General features: G+C 38.2%; 1 protein-coding gene and 1 long non-coding RNA gene across 2 annotated transcripts; both read right to left on the reverse strand.

Moving 5' to 3' along the window:
* Positions 1-3996: 3996 nt before the first annotated feature.
* Positions 3997-6844, reverse strand: LOC116296101 (uncharacterized). Its single transcript, XR_016119823.1, has 5 exons — positions 6794-6844; positions 6475-6561; positions 6222-6296; positions 4329-5272; positions 3997-4128 (listed from the first exon to the last, which is right to left on the reverse strand). It is a non-coding gene; the product is annotated as an uncharacterized LOC116296101 (long non-coding RNA).
* Positions 6845-11715: 4871 nt separating this feature from the next.
* On the reverse strand, positions 11716-18018 carry LOC148910784 (uncharacterized). The gene is made up of 2 exons (XM_089030599.1): positions 17191-18018; positions 11716-17052 (listed from the first exon to the last, which is right to left on the reverse strand). Exons 1-2 carry the CDS (start codon positions 18016-18018, stop codon positions 11716-11718), a joined length of 6165 nt encoding a protein of 2054 aa, XP_088886725.1.
* Between the last annotated feature and the right edge of the window lie 262 nt (positions 18019-18280).

The following is an 18280-nucleotide window of genomic DNA, read 5'->3' on the forward strand; positions in this document are numbered from 1 at the left end:
TCGATAAAAGTTAAGTTAACAAAAGACTCAAATAGGTACTAAATCTAAGACTGCATGTACTGCTAAATTATATTTAAAAAGTAGTCTATTTATGAAACTATTTTGAATTTAAATCTTTTGGTATTTACTAAGGGCATTTGAGATGTTTTTGTTCAAAGCCTGCTTGATGTTTTTTTTAATAGAGAAAACAGTGGATGGTGCCTTTAATTACATTACTACAATATGTAAATCTAGTTATATTATAGAGCCTTCGAATTCTATGATAGCTTTTCTAAGAGTTCTAAATAATAATATTTAAGATTGCATTTTATCTGAATTTTTGAGGAAAAATTTAGTGCTTGTATTAATTTCGTAAAAAAACTCTGTAGAGGTGGCTAAAGTTGGACACCCATAGCAGTAATACAACAAAGAAAGTTGTTAAATTTTATAAAAGATACAGGTACTTACAATTTCAAGAGCAGCTTTTTTTTTCCTTGGTCCCTCTTCTTCATGATCAGTTGTTTGCTTTAAGCCCTACATGTATATGAGATATATTGGGAGCATAAATGTATGTTGTTATTATTAATATTAATATTATTATTATTATTATAAAATAACAATTATTAATTATATTATCAATAATAACACTAATAAGTATAGGTAATAGGATTACATACATGCTGTCCAGTTTGAAAATAATTGGATGAAAAAAATTCAGAGGACTGACAAGATTGGAAGAGGCCGAGTCCAATATTTGGCAGTTCAAGGATTTTTTTAATTCAATTATTTCCAAATTGGACAGACATGTAATACTATTGCAGATTAATTATATCATCGTTTTTTAACGCTAAAAAGGTCTTCAAAAAGAAGATCCCAATTTAACAACTTACCACCATTTGGAAAAAAAATTGAAAAAAAAGTAAACAAAGGCTGGCCGGTGGTAAGCAGATGTCGTGTTGATTGGCTCAAAGTCAATTTCTATTGTTTCCCCTGAGATTTGATTGGCAGATACAAAAAATGCGAATGGAAGCCATCCAGATTAATCTTTAATTTGGACAGGAAAGAAATTTGAAAATTGAAAATAATACAATAGTTGCTATGGGATTATAAAGTGATGATACAATTATAATAATAATAAAAATAATAAAAATAAAATAATTATTTTTATTTTTTTACTTATTATTATTAATATTATAATAATATTTAAAAATATATTATCAAAATAACGATAATAATAATAATGATAATAATAAATTATGTAGGTTAACACAAAACAAAGGCAGGGGGCTGTGCATATGTTGGTTGATTACATAGGGAAGACAATATTTTCAAGGATACTGAACCAATAAACTTACGTTAAGATTTCTTTTCTTCAGGGTATCCTGAGCTGACACCACCTTTAAAGACAAAATGTAATGTTTATAGTTGAATATTATGATTACAAAATCCTAGATCTAGTACTACTGATATCCTCATCTTAACTGCCCCTTACTTTAGAATTACTTAAGATGTAATTAATGAAAAATAGATCAGACTAATTTTTGACATAATCTTAGCCTTTAAATTACATCTAAGTATATAATTGGTAAATCTTCACCTGATTTTTTCACTATAGAGTTTATCATTATTCGTATTTTTTTGCTATATGTAATTTAATTTTTCATTAGGGTGCATTTAATAAGCCTTTTCATAGTTTAAGAATCGATTCCACTGCGCATGGGATTTTATCCCGAATTTCTCACCTTCCTTTGTCTAAATCTTCTTTTGTTCTTAATTAAACAAAGGAAGGTGAGAAATTCGGGATAAAATCGCATGTGCAGTGGAATCGATTCTTAAACTATGAAAAGGCTTATTTGGAGCCAATCTCTGTTGTGCTTACCCCTTCCACTATAGCTTTGGAAATTAGATAATTGTCATGGATAAAGTTATGTAAATAAACAAATAAATATTAATTTGTTTATTGATATCATTTATGAAAATGCTCGATAACAAGGGCTTGTAATAAACGTATGTAATGTGGCTTTGAATAAATAAATTGAAAAGAAATTTGCTTTATATAGACAATGGAAAAATATACCTAATAGTCACTGAATGTTTAAGGTTATAATGTACATTCACAGGCTGTTTTGCAATAATCGTACATAATTCAAAAATCAACAGACGGGTCATTTTTTAGAAAACATATATTGATCTATATATCATTTTAAAAGATTATATCTATAACAGACTACAATGTTGCACACCTTGGTTTTTCCACTAGACGTACCCCTAGTTTTGCTGTGGTAATTGTTCTATAAAATAAATAAAAAAGATAAGCAGATTGCATGTACATCATGTATTAAGTCTGCGCTCGTCCAGATGCACAGATGGCTTAAAAATGTGGTGCGAAAAAAGACAATTTGATTTGAGTATATGACTTTTTATCGTTTTTTTTTTAATGAGCAGAAAAGTTAAATAAAGCAATTATTTTATATAAAAATAAAATCAAAAAAATTATTAGTTACTTTTTTCTGTGCAGCATAGGGCAACTGAAAGGAAGCTCATTGTTTGAAATAACCATGATTGTCATATTATAATGTGTACATCTGTACTCTGACAACATAAAACTCTGGACCAATCAAAGTATACATAGTAATGATACCCCAACCACTCTAAAGTATTTAATATACAAAACATTTTCTTACTTTGCCTTTGTAAGCACTTGGCTTTCTGGCATGGGATAACTTGTTCCCAATGAAAGCTTTTGCCCGCTTTCTGTCTAAGGTGACAACACCATGATCTTTGACAACATGGGCTCCATAGTTTATTCCTTTACAATTCAAAATCTGGCTGACCAATATGTTGTTGGCTTGGGCCTCTTCTGTAGATGTCCCAGAAGACAACCTGAGTGATCCTCCTCCATGCCACTATAACAAAAATATTCAAGTTTCTATTACTTAAAATATGTCAAAGTCAATGAATGATAAGCATAGAATATGGTATGATGACTATTAAAACATGACATTCATTAGAACAAAATAAAGCATTAACATGTTCAGGTTTTAAAAAAAATGGAATTTCCAGTGAGTTAAAAGCCTTTTGAAATATAACTTGCACTGACCAAACTCAACAGCAGAGGTCATAAATACTTCATGTTAAAAGAACCAATAAAAATCATTATAATTTTGGATTTATTAAGCAAAACATTTTGTTGCGGACATGACCATAAATTGTTGCAGACATGGCATTTTTGTTAATGTTAATTTCTTCCATGCACCCAAAACCTAGCTGTTTATTTGTGTCTCCTGAGTAATGAAAATCAATTTAAACATTAGTTCTGTCACCAAATAAGTGTGTGGGATTAAGAAATAAGTAATACATGACATAGAGGGCAATATGGATGGGTGAAGAAAAGACTAAAAAAGTTAGAGTTTTAAAACCAAACTTTCAATCAAATTCCGTCTAAAAGGTTATTGAAAGGTCAATAACAAATTAAATTATTTCTTATATATTTTTTAATGATGTTCCCTTTTCTAATAAATTCCTTTAGAGTAAGATGATAATTATGGTTTTAACAAGCTTATCATGACTTCTGAAACATTTCAATTTCTCATGTCCAATGTGAAATTGCCCACATTCACATTCATGGAATGTTACACAAAAGACTGAATACTATAGTAGTGAAGAGATTGAGTTCTTCTTTAACATATATTTCTTGACAAAATACTCAAGACCGAACTTAAAATTCAAACACAGTGTATTAAACAGTACTAGACACAGTTATAATCATTTGAAATATACATAGGAAAAGACTCATGAATGCAGAGTGCCAGTCTGAATCTTCTTAGTGCTTATAAGACTATAGACTAGTCTTTATGTCATGCATTTCATTCAATTATTGTTCAAGGACAATAATAGAACAGCATATAGAGAACATAAGAGCAATATGAGCATTTCTTACTTATTATACATAATTTCCAGCATTTACCTTGGTTTCTTTGACCTTTTCAGATAGAAAAGCCGTGAAAGCGTTCAACTGAATATTTGCAAACTGGGCATCTATATTCTCTTTCTGCAACTCAAGAATTTTTGATTTTGGCAGCTCTTTTAGCTGTTTTAGACATGTAGGAGTGTGCGGAGTACTAGATTTCTTGTCATCCTCTGAATTTTCTGTGAAATAGACAAAAATTATTGTAAGTAGTGTGTAGTGTATTACCCTGGTCCCAGAGCTTTCTCGTTTTTTTTTTTTCTCGTTGTTGCCGCTTTTTACAGAGAAAAAAAAAAAACGAGAAAGCTCTGGGACCAGGGTAGTAGTGTATATGTATGAAACATCTTTAGTCCAAAAGCAATGTCACTACATAATACTGAACCTTTTAAGTAGTTCTTTAATGCTTCCCTCAATTTAAGTAAGACACATATTGGCAAGTTAGAGAGAATAAGAGAAAAATATCAAATGCCCTTGGCAGGATTCGAACCCACGTCTTCGGTATTCTAGTCCGATGTGTTAACCACTACACTACAAGGACCAACCACGCTGGTAACGCAGCCAGAATATGAAATGTAGGGTAATCGTGAGGATCCCAGAGCGATATTTTTTCTCTATAGATAAAACACCGTAAATATGTACGCAAGGATTAGACATAGTATAGTAGTAATAAGTTATGCGTTCGGTGTGTATATTATGAAGTAGAGAGAATAAGAGAAAAATATCAAATCTTTGCGTACATATTTACGGTGTTCAACTTATCTATAGAGAAAAAATATCGCTCTGGGATCCTCACGATTACCCTACATTTCATATTCTGGCTGCGTTACCAGCGTGGTTGGTCCTTGTAGTGTAGTGGTTAACACATCAGACTAGAATACCGAAGACGTGGGTTCGAATCCTGCCAAGGGCATTTGATATTTTTCTCTTATTCTCTCTACTTCATAATATACACACCGAACGCATAACTTATTACTACTATACTATGTCTAATCTTTGCGTACATATTTACGGTATTCAACTTATCTATAGAGAAAAAATATCGCTCTGGGATCCTCACGATTACCCTACATTTCATATTCTGGCTGCGTTACCAGCGTGGTTGGTCCTTGTAGTGTAGTGGTTAACACATCGGACTAGAATACCGAAGACGTGGGTTCGAATCCTGCCAAGGGCATTTGATATTTTTCTCTTATTCCCTCTACTTCATAATATACACACCGAACGCATAACTTATTACTACTATACTATTGGCAAGTTAATTTTTTGGAACACCCAGGAATTATCTTCAAGATCCAAGAGCAGCTGAAGGTCTGAAATCTTTTGAAACTGAAAAATAAAAACCATATTAATATTTATACATTTCCTATTGTCATAAATATTACCTGTACAGATACTAGTAAGACACACATTGCTTTTTTTTTCATAGTGCAGTTACATGTAATTTGCTCGAATTTAGGTTCAGTCAGTGTAAAAGACAGATGAAATGTATATTAGTTCCAGTTGAAACTTCAAAAAACATCCTAGTGTTATACGGATGATTAACCGTGTATAAAAAACATTAACACTAGAAATCCATATTTAATTCGGAAGCATGCTTTATTCTTGGAAGCGAGGCTACTCAGCGATCACGTAATCAAATCCGCCATTGTGGCTGGCTAGCGCAACAATTTTATGTATGTCAAGAATGTGAACGAAGATGGCGGAGGCGGGTTTTCCCCTCCTAAGTAACGCAACCCTGCAATCACACTCCTTTTTAAAAAAAAATTCTTTTGGTAGCTTTTATCTGTTGTTTATTGGTTCTAATTTGGCATGAAAAGGTAAAAAAAAAAGGCATTTCTTGACCCGTAAACGACAAGCCATTTTCGATGTTGAGATCTCATTACGATCGTAATTCTCGGTGTTATGACCCCAAATCAGCGAGGTTTATTGAAAATCTTGACCCTTTTTAAATCTCTCTTTATAACTTTCTCGAGAAAAATCACATACAACGCTATTCTTGTGTGTTGTCTTACAGCGCAAATTGTTGCGCTAGCCAGCCACAATGGCGGATTTAATCACGTAATCGCTTAGTGCAAGTCGCCTATTCATTAATATTCTGACCAAATGCCACTCAGTTAACTTCAGCCTTCCTGCCTTTGCAGATGGAAATGTCAATTTTTGCTTCTATCATCAAACTGACAATATCTAAATCCAGAAATATAAAGTATCCCAACGTTCAGAGTGCCGGGGTTTCAATTACTAACTAATTGTTGAATAAGTGAAGCTTAAAACTAACCTTTTGTTTGGTAAATTCCTCGAGGTAATCCTCTAAATTTACTTTCGCTAAAAACTCTTTTAGTTCCGAAAAATCCTTTAAAAAAGGGAAAGTATGGCATATTCAAATGCTTGATAGCAAATACTCCTCGAGGTACAGATGAATCAATTTTAACCCTTATAACATTCAATGCACAGCGAAAAGTCATTGTTCTTGACTCAATTAAATTGATTATTTTGCACATGAATTTAAAATAGGATAGTAACTTACATACCGTTTGAGACGCCATCAAGTTAAAACGAACAAGTTGTTACCAAGGCGGGGTTTTGTGTAAAGAAGGAGACTTCAACTGATGAAAAAACTTATAAAACGTAGCGTTAATACGTAATTGTTAATATTTAAGAAAAGTTGCAATGAAATTACAATTGCATTATCACTAAAAAAAATGCCCTACATCTTATACTCAATCACCAAACTCGACTAGTCAGCACTTGAACACCTTAGCAAGGTATTTGGATGGTTTTTTTCACCCCAGAAATTATTTAAGTATATTAAAAAAATAAAAAAATGACAGAGAAAACACTCGTACTTACCGGAAATGAAAAATTTTCAAAGTTTTGGCACCCAAAGCTACGCGCACACGCGTCTCATGCGGTTTTGGCGCGAAAACTTCATTGCGTGACTTTTCGTGATCTGGTCGTTTAGGAATCTGAAAGAAAATCTCTGCATTTCGACGAAAAAAGTTACCTCTATCAATCTCTACTGACTAATACGTTCTTATTCAATTGTTTTAAAATTCAAGAAGATAAAAAATCATTAAAAAAAAAAAAAGGGTTGACATGTAATGTGCTTCCAAGGTGGATTTTTAAAATTTTAAAAATAACCAAAACTACGAAGACCAAAGCCCTTTCGATAAAGCAACAGGTAAGCTGATAGCTGAAAAATTTCTAAAAATAATAACCTTATAATTACAATTTAGTCTCAAGCACTTTCGCCAAACAAAAACATTTAATATTTTCATATTTGACCTGAAAAGCTCACTTTCATGAATAAAGAAGCATAAAAAGCGAATGTGTTTCACTGTGTTGAGCGGCCATAAAGGCCGATCTTTGTTTACGTTTTTTACTCGTTTGTAGCATAAACCAATTTTCAAGCTACAAGAGCCAACCGACTCCAGAAATCGAAAGAAGATTTATCATTTATCAACTACTGAAATTTTTAGAGTAATATGTTCAATATTTTGGGAGTAAATTTCTTTTTGGGGAAGCGTGTGGCAAGGCTTGTCACACAACCATACATTTCTTTTGTAATTTTATAGTGTTTTTAAAAAAATGTTACTCGATCGAAAAAATGTAAACAAAGATCGGCTTTTTGTATTCGCCAGGGAGGCCTTGGGATGTTATTGTTATTTTCGCAACTTCTTATCATTTTCATCTGTTTACAATGATATCTTTTCAACTCGAACGGATAAGCCAGTTTTAAAAAATTAATAAAACAATTCTTGGTTTTCACCTAAGTCATCATGAATTTCAAAAGCGTAAATTCGCGTTATAATGAAACAAAAGTTTCATAATCTTGTAAAGCGGTCAAAACTACATATTCTGGCCAAATTTCGAGGCTGTAAAGCATTTCGTTGCGGAACTAGAGGCGAGTAAACATGACGCAATTTTTGGTTAAAATGTATGGAGCGGCCATCTTGGTGTTCCAAGTTGGTACACCATCATGGCGGACGAAATTTCAAAGGCTTAAGATGATGGAATTTTTAATACTTTTTGACTATGTTTCACTTAAATATACCTTAAATAGATCTTTAAAACACGTCCAAGGGAAAATCTTTTAACTAGATTAAATTATTTTACTATTTTGATCGCTATTTAGATAGACGTGACGGCATTGCGTGACACAAACTCAACCTTCATAACTCGGGAACCAAACATCGAAATGACTCGAGATTTATTCTTGTGACTTATAACACTGAGTTCTGAAACATATTTGAGAAATGTCTTTATACGATCAATAGTTTAGATTTTGATGTTTTCATGACGTCATGTGAAAACCGGCAATAGAAATATTTCGTTGCATATTTTTTACGCGGTGTCTAAATGCCCGGCAGCCGGTCGCGGTCTAAGATTGACTACTTTCACCAACACCTGACTGCCGGTCGCAATTTTCGCAAAAAATACGATAAATTACCTTCGTTAATGAAGCCAAACTAGTCTAAATTTATCGAGGAATATTAAGCGCTTTCATGATTTTATGTCTTGGTGTTTATTTTACATGATCACATTATAACACTTCCTCCCCCTCCCCTACCTAACTAACTAGCAAGTGACTCCTCAAATTCTTATTATAACTTTCCAACTTGTAAAAATTAATTTGCAAATCAGAAGGCACAAATAAATTTATATTTCTATTTTCCTATATTTCCTGTTGTAGAATTTTCGTGATGTATTGATATAGGCAGGCCTACCCCAAGTTATATAGCAACCAAACGTACACCGTAATATTCAAACAACATTGAAGTTAGCTGGGGGCAGGGGATAGATTCAGAAAAATTTTAGTGAACAAAGATTTGAACAAAACTTTTTGAGCTGTTTTGGCGAAGGATTGCTTACAAAAAATGTTAGCTTCCCAAAGAAAATTGTAGAGTTTCTTTTACACTTACCTGTCGTCCAAAACCACTCCTTTTTTGGAAGCCATTTCGATTTTGAATTAAAGTTCGAATGAGTTGTCCACGACTTCGACTGTTGAGTTGAGAGACCATCATCATCTTCTTTAAAGAGAGGACGGTTGGGGCGTACAGGGGGATTTGCAAATAATGTCAACATCAATCTGCTCGATATTGGAAATCTTACGGATTGCAGGTATTCTCCAATTTTAAAGGTGACCGTACGTTAAGTCTGGTGACTACACAGGAAGCCCAAATTGTAGTGAAGGGAGATGTTAACGTTTGAGCACAACGGCGACGTAGACTGAGATAGATAGTTATTTAAGCCCACGGCTCCTAAGTACAGCCTAGCCACGAATAATTATTTACATACTATTTCCAAACTGTCACAGGGTCTAGTATAAACAACAATTCCCATACTATTTCCAAGGTATATTAGTTTCGCCAATATGATAATTTACCGTACTATTTACAAACTATATACAATTTTTTTCCATACTATTTCCAGTTAATTTACATACTTTTTACTTGTTTTTTTCATAATTTGTTTCCATACTATTTCCATACTATTTCCAAAGTAAATTAATTCTATACATCTATGTTATTGTATTCAATATTTTTACAAAGTATTTACAAGGTAAAATAGTTTGTAAATCATTTTCATAGTATGTACATAGTTTGGAAGATCGATTTACAAAGTATGTAAATTCCATTTTACAGATTATTTCCATAGTATTTCCATATTATGGAAATTAATTGATTTTTCCAGTGAAAGGTTGAATACTAAATACTACATTCCAAGACCAAAGGGCAATGTGGGTAAATGTACAGCAATTAACTCTCTACATGTAGCTAGTATATTGTTTCAGATAGAATACACTAAAAATAGAATAAATAATTATTATTAATCCTACTTTAGACAATGTCACTATAGCCCATAATGCATTCCGGTCATAGAATGATGGCTAAAAAGAAAAGAATTTTATTAGCGATTCTTATGACCGTCATTTAGATACGCCTATATAAAAAGGAATATAATAGGACATACTATTAGTGTGGTATACCTGCAGTCCAGGTGTTTAGTATGACATGGTATTAGTGTGGTATACTTGTAGTCCAGGTGTATAATATGACATGGTATTAGTGTGGTATACTTGTAGTCCAGGTGTTATAATACGACATGGTATTAGTGTGGTATACTTGTAGTCCAGGTGTTTAATACGACATGGTATTAGTGTGGTATACTTGTAGTCCAGATGTATAACATGACATGGTATTAGTGTGGTATACTTGTAGTCCAGGTGTTTAATATGACATAGTATTAGTGTGATATATTTGTACTCCAGGTGTATAATATGAAATGGTATTAGTGTGGTATACTTGTAGTTCAGGTGTATAACATGTATTGGTATTAGTGTGGCATACTTATAGTCCAGGTGTTTAATATGACATGGTATTAGTGTGGTATACTTGTAGTCCAGGTGTATAATATGACATAGTATTAGTGTGGTATACTTGTAGTCCAGGTGTTTAGTATGACATGGTATTAGTGTGGTATAATTGTAGTCCAGGTGTATAATATCACATGGTATTAGTGTGGTATACTTGCAGTCCAGGTGTTTAATATGACTTGGTATTAGTGTGGTATACTTGTAGTCCAGGTGTATAATATCACATGGTATTAGTGTGTTATACTTGTAGTCCAGGTGTTTAGTATGACATGGTATTAGTGTGGTATACTTGTAGTCCAGGTGTTTAATATGACATAGTACTAGTGTGGTATGCTTGTAGTCCAGGTGTATAACATGACATGGTATTAGTGTGGTATACTTGTAGTCCAGTTGTTTAATATGACATAGTATTAGTGTGATATATTTGTAGTCCAGGTGTATAATACGACATGGTATTAGTGTGGTATACTTGTAGTCCAGGTATATAATATGACATGGTATTAGTGTGGTATACTTGTAGTCCAGGTGTTTAATATGACATGGTATAAGTGTGGTATACTTGTAGTTCAGGTGATAATATGACATGGTATTAGTGTGGTATACTTGTATTCCAGGTGTTTAGTATGACATGGTATTAGTGTGGTATACTTGTAGTCCAGGTGTATAATATGACATGGTATTAGTGAGGTATACTTGTAGTCCAGGTGTATAATATGACATGGTATTAGTGTGGTATACTTGTAGTCCAGGTGTTTAGTATGACATGGTATTAGTGTGGTATACTTGTAGTCCAGGTATATAATATCACATGGTATTAGTGTGGTATACTTATAGTCCAGGTGTATAATATGACACGGTATTAGTGTGGTATACTTGTAGTCCAGGTGTTTAATATGACGTGGTATTAGTGTGGTATACTTATAGTCCAAGTGTATAATATGACATGGTATTAGTGTGGTATACTTGTAGTCCAGGTGTTTAATATGACATGGTATTAGTGTGGTATACTTGTAGTCCAGGTATATAATATGACATGGTATTAGTGTGGTATACTTGCAGTCCAGGTGTATAATATGACATGATGTAATAATTGAATTCAAGCGTTTTACGTTTTACATTGTTCTTTATTAGAGCCAAACTTCGTTCTAAACTACAGATGAGAAAAACCGTGTGTCTCACCGTCGAACGACGTTGGCTTCTAACCACGCCGTCCGCCGGTGATGACGTCACGACTGTCGCGGTATGCAGCTACATGGCTCCTCTAAATACCCTACTGGTATTTACAATCAATCAAACGTGAAAACTGTTCAAACTAAAGTTCATTCTTTATCTAAACTCAATCCTTTAAACGTTTATAGTCCATCGATAAGGCTCCTCGTCTGGGAATCGTCATCTTCTATTCTTCCTGGGCAACCAACAGCACAAGTTTCTGCACGGGTCTCTCCAACGTCCTTGCCTTTCTGTTGGGTCCTTCGGTACTTGCATTTCCAACTGCCAGTCGGACCTTCCTTACTGTTCCTTCTTCATCAGGATACGTTTCTTCCACTCTACCCAGTCGCCACTGGTTACGGGGTATGCCTTCGTCCTTTATAATGACGACGTCATTAACTCTCAGGTTTCGTCGGGGACGAGTCCACTTCTGCCTTTGCTGGAGTGACTGGAGGAATTCCCCCTTCCAGCGATTCCAAAACTCATTTGCAAGAAACTGTACTCTGCGCCATCTGCGTTTAAGGTACATGTCGGCACGCTGGAACTCTCCCGGTGGCGGTAATACCAGTCTTGACTTGGACGTCAGCAAATGATTCGGTGTAAGGGGTTCTAGTGAGTCTGGCGATCCAACTGTGTCTGTTGTTAATGGTCTGCAGTTTATGATGGCCTCAGCTTCACAAAGGAAAGTTCTTAAGGACTCGTCGTCTAGCTGTTGTCCAGAGTTCTCGAGCATTGAGTTGAGAACGTTGCGGGTTGTCCTTATCTGCCTCTCCCAGGCTCCGCCCATATGGCTGGCTGCGGGTACGTTCATCTTAAAACTTGTCCAGTCACAGCCTTTCTCTAGCAAGAACCGGTGGATCTTAGACTGATCCATTTCCTCGAGGGCGTCCTTTAGCTCTCCTTTAGCCCCAACAAAATTAGTTCCTTGGTCGGACCTTATTTGTCTGACAGGCCCTCGTCTGGCGATAAAGCGGCGCAATGCGTTTATGAACGCGTCTGTATCCAATGCGTTGGCGGTCTCGAGGTGGACTGCGCGTGATGCCATACAAGTAAATAATACTCCGTAACGCTTCATTTCCTTGCGCCTTTCCTTTATTGTCCACGGACCGAAATAGTCTACCGCGCAAAAGGTAAACGGGGGTGAGGGTTCTACCCTATCCGTAGGCAGGTCGGCCATTCGCTGTTCTTGTACGCTACCACGAAGTTTACGGCATTTTACGCATCTGTAAAGGTACTGCGCTACGGCAGAATTCCCACCGATAATCCATACGCCTGTAGCTCGTATCTGGTTCATCGTGATTCCTCGGCCTTGGTGTTCGACTATCTCGTGGTGGTGTCTGATTACTAGCTGTGTAACATGTCCCTTTCGTGGCAGGATAATAGGATGCTTGAGTTCGTTGGATACATTTACACGCCGGATGCGACCGCCGACTCTCAAGATTCCATCGGCGTCTACGAAAGGATCTAGTCGGTATAACTGACTGCTTTTCTTCATGGATTTGTTTCGCCTTCTTGCCTTCTCTCTCGTCGTCTCGGCGTCGGTCACCTTAAGTGAGCGTAGAACTCGCAGCTCGTTTGAATAAGCTGTCACTTGCACAAGCTTGATAATCTTGTTTTCAGCTTGACGCAGCTCTTCAACTGTCAGCGACTGGTCTATCTTCTTAAACGTACGCTCTGCAAACTGTGGGGGTTGTTTATCGTTCTTACCACTTGCCTTGTCGCGCAACTTGTTGATGTATCTCAGGCACAACGCCACTGCAGTTTTAGCCTTGTGCCAGCTAGAGAATCTTTCTAGACGTTCGAGGATCGTCGCAAATTTCATGACCTCCTTTGTCGATGTTGAGAAGACATGCGACTCCTTCTTTACTTCTGGGTCGTCGTCAGAGAGTACGGGGGTGACTTCTGCTTGTTCCTCTAGAGGCTTGACCTGTGCCTTCCACAGGAAGTTAGGTCCTGTCAACCATCTTGAATCATGAACTAGTTCCCGGGCGGTGATACCCCGTGAGGCGGCGTCCGCTGGATTCTCGTTTGTACGTACATAGCTCCATTGGTCGGGAGAACTATGGTCTCTGATTTGCTGTACTCTGTTTGAGACGAATACGTGAAATCGCCGTGCGTCGTTGCGAATGTACCCTAAAACCACTTGACTGTCTGTCCAGTAGAATTCTGTAATGTTACTGTATTCGAGCTCTTCTTGTAGTTTAGTACTGATTCTTACAGATGTCAATGCCGCTGTCAGCTCCAGTCGTGGTATAGTCATGGGTTTTAGAGGGATGACTCGCGCCTTGCCCATTATAAACGAGCAATGGACTTCGTCGTTCTCGTTGACCAATCGCAGGTAGGAGCATTGACCGTATCCCGAGTAGCTGGCATCCGAAAAGTGGTGTAATTCGATGCTCTTTATTTCTCCAAAGTCTGCTGGTCTGTAACAACGTTGGATCTTGAGGTCTTTCAGCGTCGTTAGATCTCTCCTCCACCCTTCCCATCGAACGCGCAGCGTCTCAGGAACGGGATCGTCCCAATCAGATTTCTCCTTGCACAGCTCTTGGAGGATCTGTCTTCCTACCAACAGTACTGGTGCGACAAACCCGAGGGGGTCATAAACGGAACTCACCGTAGCGAGTATTCCCCTGCGCGTGAGAGGTCTGTCTTGAAGTATTATCCTGAACTGAAAAGTGTCTGTCTCCACGCACCAGTGAAGTCCCAGAGTACGTTCTACTGGCAGCGTGTCATTAAGTAGGTCTAGTTCCTTCAGTTCCTTTGACCTATCCGCAGCCAACACTGACTGTATTACCCTCTTTGAGTTGGAGGTGAACTTGTGAAGTCGTAGGCCGCCCTTTGCGCACATCAACTGACTATCTTGAATTAGCTTTATTGCTTCGTCCTCTCTAGCTACAGACTTCAACCCGTCGTCCACGTAGAAATTTCTTCTAATGAAGTTGGCAGCTTCACTACCGATCTCTTCCTCGTAATCATCTGCCGTTTTCTTCAATCCGTAGTTGGCACACCCGGGGGAAGACGCTGCACCGAATAGGTGCACAGTCATTCTGTACGTTGCTGGTTCCTTGGTGGTATCTCCGTCCTCCCACCAGAGGAATCTTAAGAAGTTTCGATGGTGCTCGTCTACTCTGAATTGGTGAAACATTGATTCTATATCGCAGGAAAATGCAACCTGTTCCTGTCTGAATCGACATAAGACTCCTACCAGACCATTGGTCATATCTGGGCCTTGCAACAAGTGTTCGTTCAAAGAATGACCGTTATACTTTGCGCTGCAGTCAAAAACCACGCGAACTTTGTCGGGTTTTTGAGGGTTGTATACCGCATGATGCGGTATATACCACACCTTGTCTTCTTCGTCTCCATCTTCTTGGGGAACTTTCTCCGCGTATCCTTTTCCGATAAGATCGTTCATAAAGGATGTATAATCTCTGTGTTGTTTACTGTCATTCTCTAGGCGAGACTTTAATTTGCTAAGTCGACGCAGGGCGAGGGTTTTGTTATTCTGTAAACGCGGTTCCGATTCTCGAAACGGTAAAGGCATCTGATAATGGCCGTCCGGTGCTTGCCAAATATTTTCCTCCATCCTTGTTAGAAACTTTCTGTCATCTTGAGACAAGGGCGTTCCACGTGTCTGTTTCTCGAAGAAATCGGCTTCCAGTAGCCTTCTGACTTGCAGTGGATTTATCAACTCCCTTACTTCGTTCTTTACAGAAAACAAGCAAGTTTTTTTGTCGTTTGGGTTGATAATTCTCGTGGTAGAGTTCACTACTTCATGTGCTACTAATCTATGACTGACGCCAATGGGATCCCATTCCTCGTCGGGAGGAGATGGGCGTATGTTTCCTATAATCCCCCAGCCGAGATCTGTCCTTTGTGCGTAAGGCTCGTTGTTATCACCTGAGATGATCTCGCGAGGGATAATAGCTCTTGTACAGTCTGATCCGATTAGTAGTGCGATCTCAACGTCGTCTCGGTACGGCATTAACCGGTTTGCTATCCTCGATGTGTGCGGCCATTGTCGAGCTGAATCAGGAGTGGGGATCTGATTTCTTCTAGCTGGAACCGTCTTCCGCGTGTAGGCCTTGGGTAGAGGGATGCTAATTTGGTTGCTAAGATCACTAACGACCAAGCCCTTGACTTTCTGACACGTTATCATCTCCGACTCAGCATGCATCGTAGACAGCAGTAATTGCGTTTCTATTCCTGAGGCTTCAAGCTTCTTGAGCGTCGTCTCTTTAACAAACGTCGTGTCCGATTGGTCATCTAGAAGTGCGTAGATCAGCTCGCGTCGTTCAGGTTCATCGCTGTGGTGTATCCAAACTGGTACAATCATAGAGTTATACTGACCCTTCTCATCGTTTCTCGTCAAACAGTGCGAAGTGCCGCGATCTGCCTTACTGACTTGAATTTCATCAGCTCTCTTTGGAGTATCTCTGTCGCCGCTTTGATCAACTTCGTTCTTCTTTGAAGCGCCCCCTTTATAATCAGCGTGAAGAGATGTCGGGTGAGGCTTGTTACACGTTCGACACGATCTTGGAGTTTTGCAGTCCTTGGACAAGTGACCGCGTGCTAAACACTTGAAGCAAAGTCCCTTTCTCCTCGCTACCTCCTTTCTTTCCTCGATTGTTTTTTCGAGAAATTCACTACACGCTTCGATATCGTGTCTGTCGTTGCAATTCAAACACGACTGTTCCTTAGACGTAACCTTTGCCATTCCCATGTTGACTTCTTGACTCGTGGAGGTAGCAAAGGCGCCGCTTGCACGGCTTGGTTTCCTTCGGTCAAACTTGAATCTGTTGGGCTTACCAATTTCTCTTGACGCTTGTCTGGGTTCGTCGTGGTCTCCCCTCATAGCATGTACCGAGATGATGGGGTCGCATGCAATGTCTGCCTCTCTAACTAAGAACTTGACGAATACTGAGAAGGGTGGGAACCTTCCTTTCTCCTCTTTCCACTGGTACACTGTTCGTTCCCACCGGTCGATTAACCACCTTGGAAGCTTAGATGCTATCCTTCGGTTTTCTTGATCATCGTTAAGGACGTTTAGGTTATTTATCTTCTCCATCGCCTTCTCACACTGGACAAGATAATCTGCGTACTTCCTTAGTCCTTTACTGTCGGTTGGATGAATCTTTGGCCACTCGTCGAGTTTCTTACGATAAGCTGATGCAACAGAAAATGGGTCCCCATAGCGTTTTGCAAGCATCTCCTTGGCTTTGAGGTAGGCGTCTTCTGAGTCAAGCAGAAGGAATCCATCAACAACTTCTTTAGCTTCTCCTCCAACGTACTTAGATAGAAAGTGCAGTCGTTCTCTAGGTCTTGTCGCTCTTCCTTCGACGAGCGTCTCGAAGGCCTTAACCCAGGACGGATATTCTAGAAGATCTCCACAGAAAATGCTAGGCTCCGGAAGAGGGAGTCTGCTCTGATTTTCAGCTAAGAGTTTGACCACTTCCAGCAGCTGACCTTGGGATACCGTCGAGTCTTGACTGGATTCACCTTGCTTAGGGTAGGAATGGGCTTCCTGTGGTACACTAACAGAGGTTGTATTTGCATTCTGATGCAATGGCGGATCATGATGGTCTCCTCATGGGCGTGCTGAAGCAAACGGGGGATCGTGGGGATTTATCTGTGTTTCTCCTGCCTTTCTATGGTCTTGTACGTCTGGCGCATGCTCTGTTTGGCCAATCCCGTAGGGCCGATTTGGAGTGCTCTTAGCTCTTGGGCTGCTGTTGGTGATCACTCGGCTGTAGTCTGCTCCTTCTTGCTGATCGTCAATACACTGTTGTATTTGTTCATCGATGTACTGCTCGCAGCACCCTTCCGTCGGTGTCGAAGATATCTGTTCTTGTCCAGGGTGGCTCATTTTTTCTTCCATCAATTTCAGTTTAAGATCAATCTGCTCTTCAATCTTCTTTAGATTTTCCTTCATTCTTCTTTCTTCTTCCAATACTTCTTGTCTGCGTTTCTCGATCTCCTCTAAAGTCCTTTGTTTCACTCGTTCTAATTCTTCTCTTTCCGATTTCAACGCCTGGGCTGACTGGCCTCTATCTTCATTTTCGCGGGCTTGCATTCCATTCATTCCGATCATTTTTTCGTGCAGGTGCTTCAACATTTCGAAATTTTCTCTCGAAATATCATCATAATCCTTAAGTAAATCGATCCTTTCTTCTTCAGATTCTATGATACTCTCTAATTCTTCCTTTATTTTCGTTAATTCGTCCATGTTTACCTGCAAATTTCGTCCTTCGTTCTTCAGGAGTTCCACGTCGGTCTCGTGTGACACAATTGATCGTGTTCTGTTTACACTTCTCTTCCATGCTCTCGCTGTTAATCTGTACTTGTTCCTTAGCTGATCCAACCGAAATTCTTTCCCTTTCGTAGTCTGAGTTCTTTTTCTGGTCTTTATTCCTTCGATAGCTTCTTCTAACGAGGCTTGAAGAACGTCGGCTTGCTCAATGAGGCTGTTGATTTCGTTTGCATAATCCATGTGGTCGGTGAATTTTTGGTCGTTAAATCACTTAGATGTCGTTTAAATTCCCTAAAATTCCTTTTAGAAGTCGTCGTTCGACTGTAATAATTGAATTCAAGCGTTTTACGTTTTACATTGTTCTTTATTAGAGCCAAACTTCGTTCTAAACTACAGATGAGAAAAACCGTTTGTCTCACCGTCGAACGACGTTGGCTTCTAACCACGCCGTCCGCCTGTGATGACGTCACGACTATCGCGGTATGCAGCTACACATGATATC

This window comes from Actinia tenebrosa, unplaced genomic scaffold, assembly GCF_029948245.1.
Source record: "Actinia tenebrosa isolate PJP-AT-01 unplaced genomic scaffold, QUT_ActTen_1.0 PGA_scaffold15__27_contigs__length_11533743, whole genome shotgun sequence".
Taxonomy (NCBI): Eukaryota; Metazoa; Cnidaria; class Anthozoa; order Actiniaria; family Actiniidae; genus Actinia; species Actinia tenebrosa.

What these genes read in the sequence shown, in the direction of transcription:
- LOC148910784 (XM_089030599.1), bottom strand. Translation starts at nt 18,018, where the DNA reads ATGGATTATGCAAACGAAATCAACAGCCTCATTGAGCAAGCCGACGTT. An exon ending in AAACAGAGCATGCGCCAGAC is followed by an intron (nt 17,053 to 17,190) that starts GTACAAGACCAT and finishes AGTGTACCACAG; the next exon opens with GAAGCCCATTCCTACCCTAA.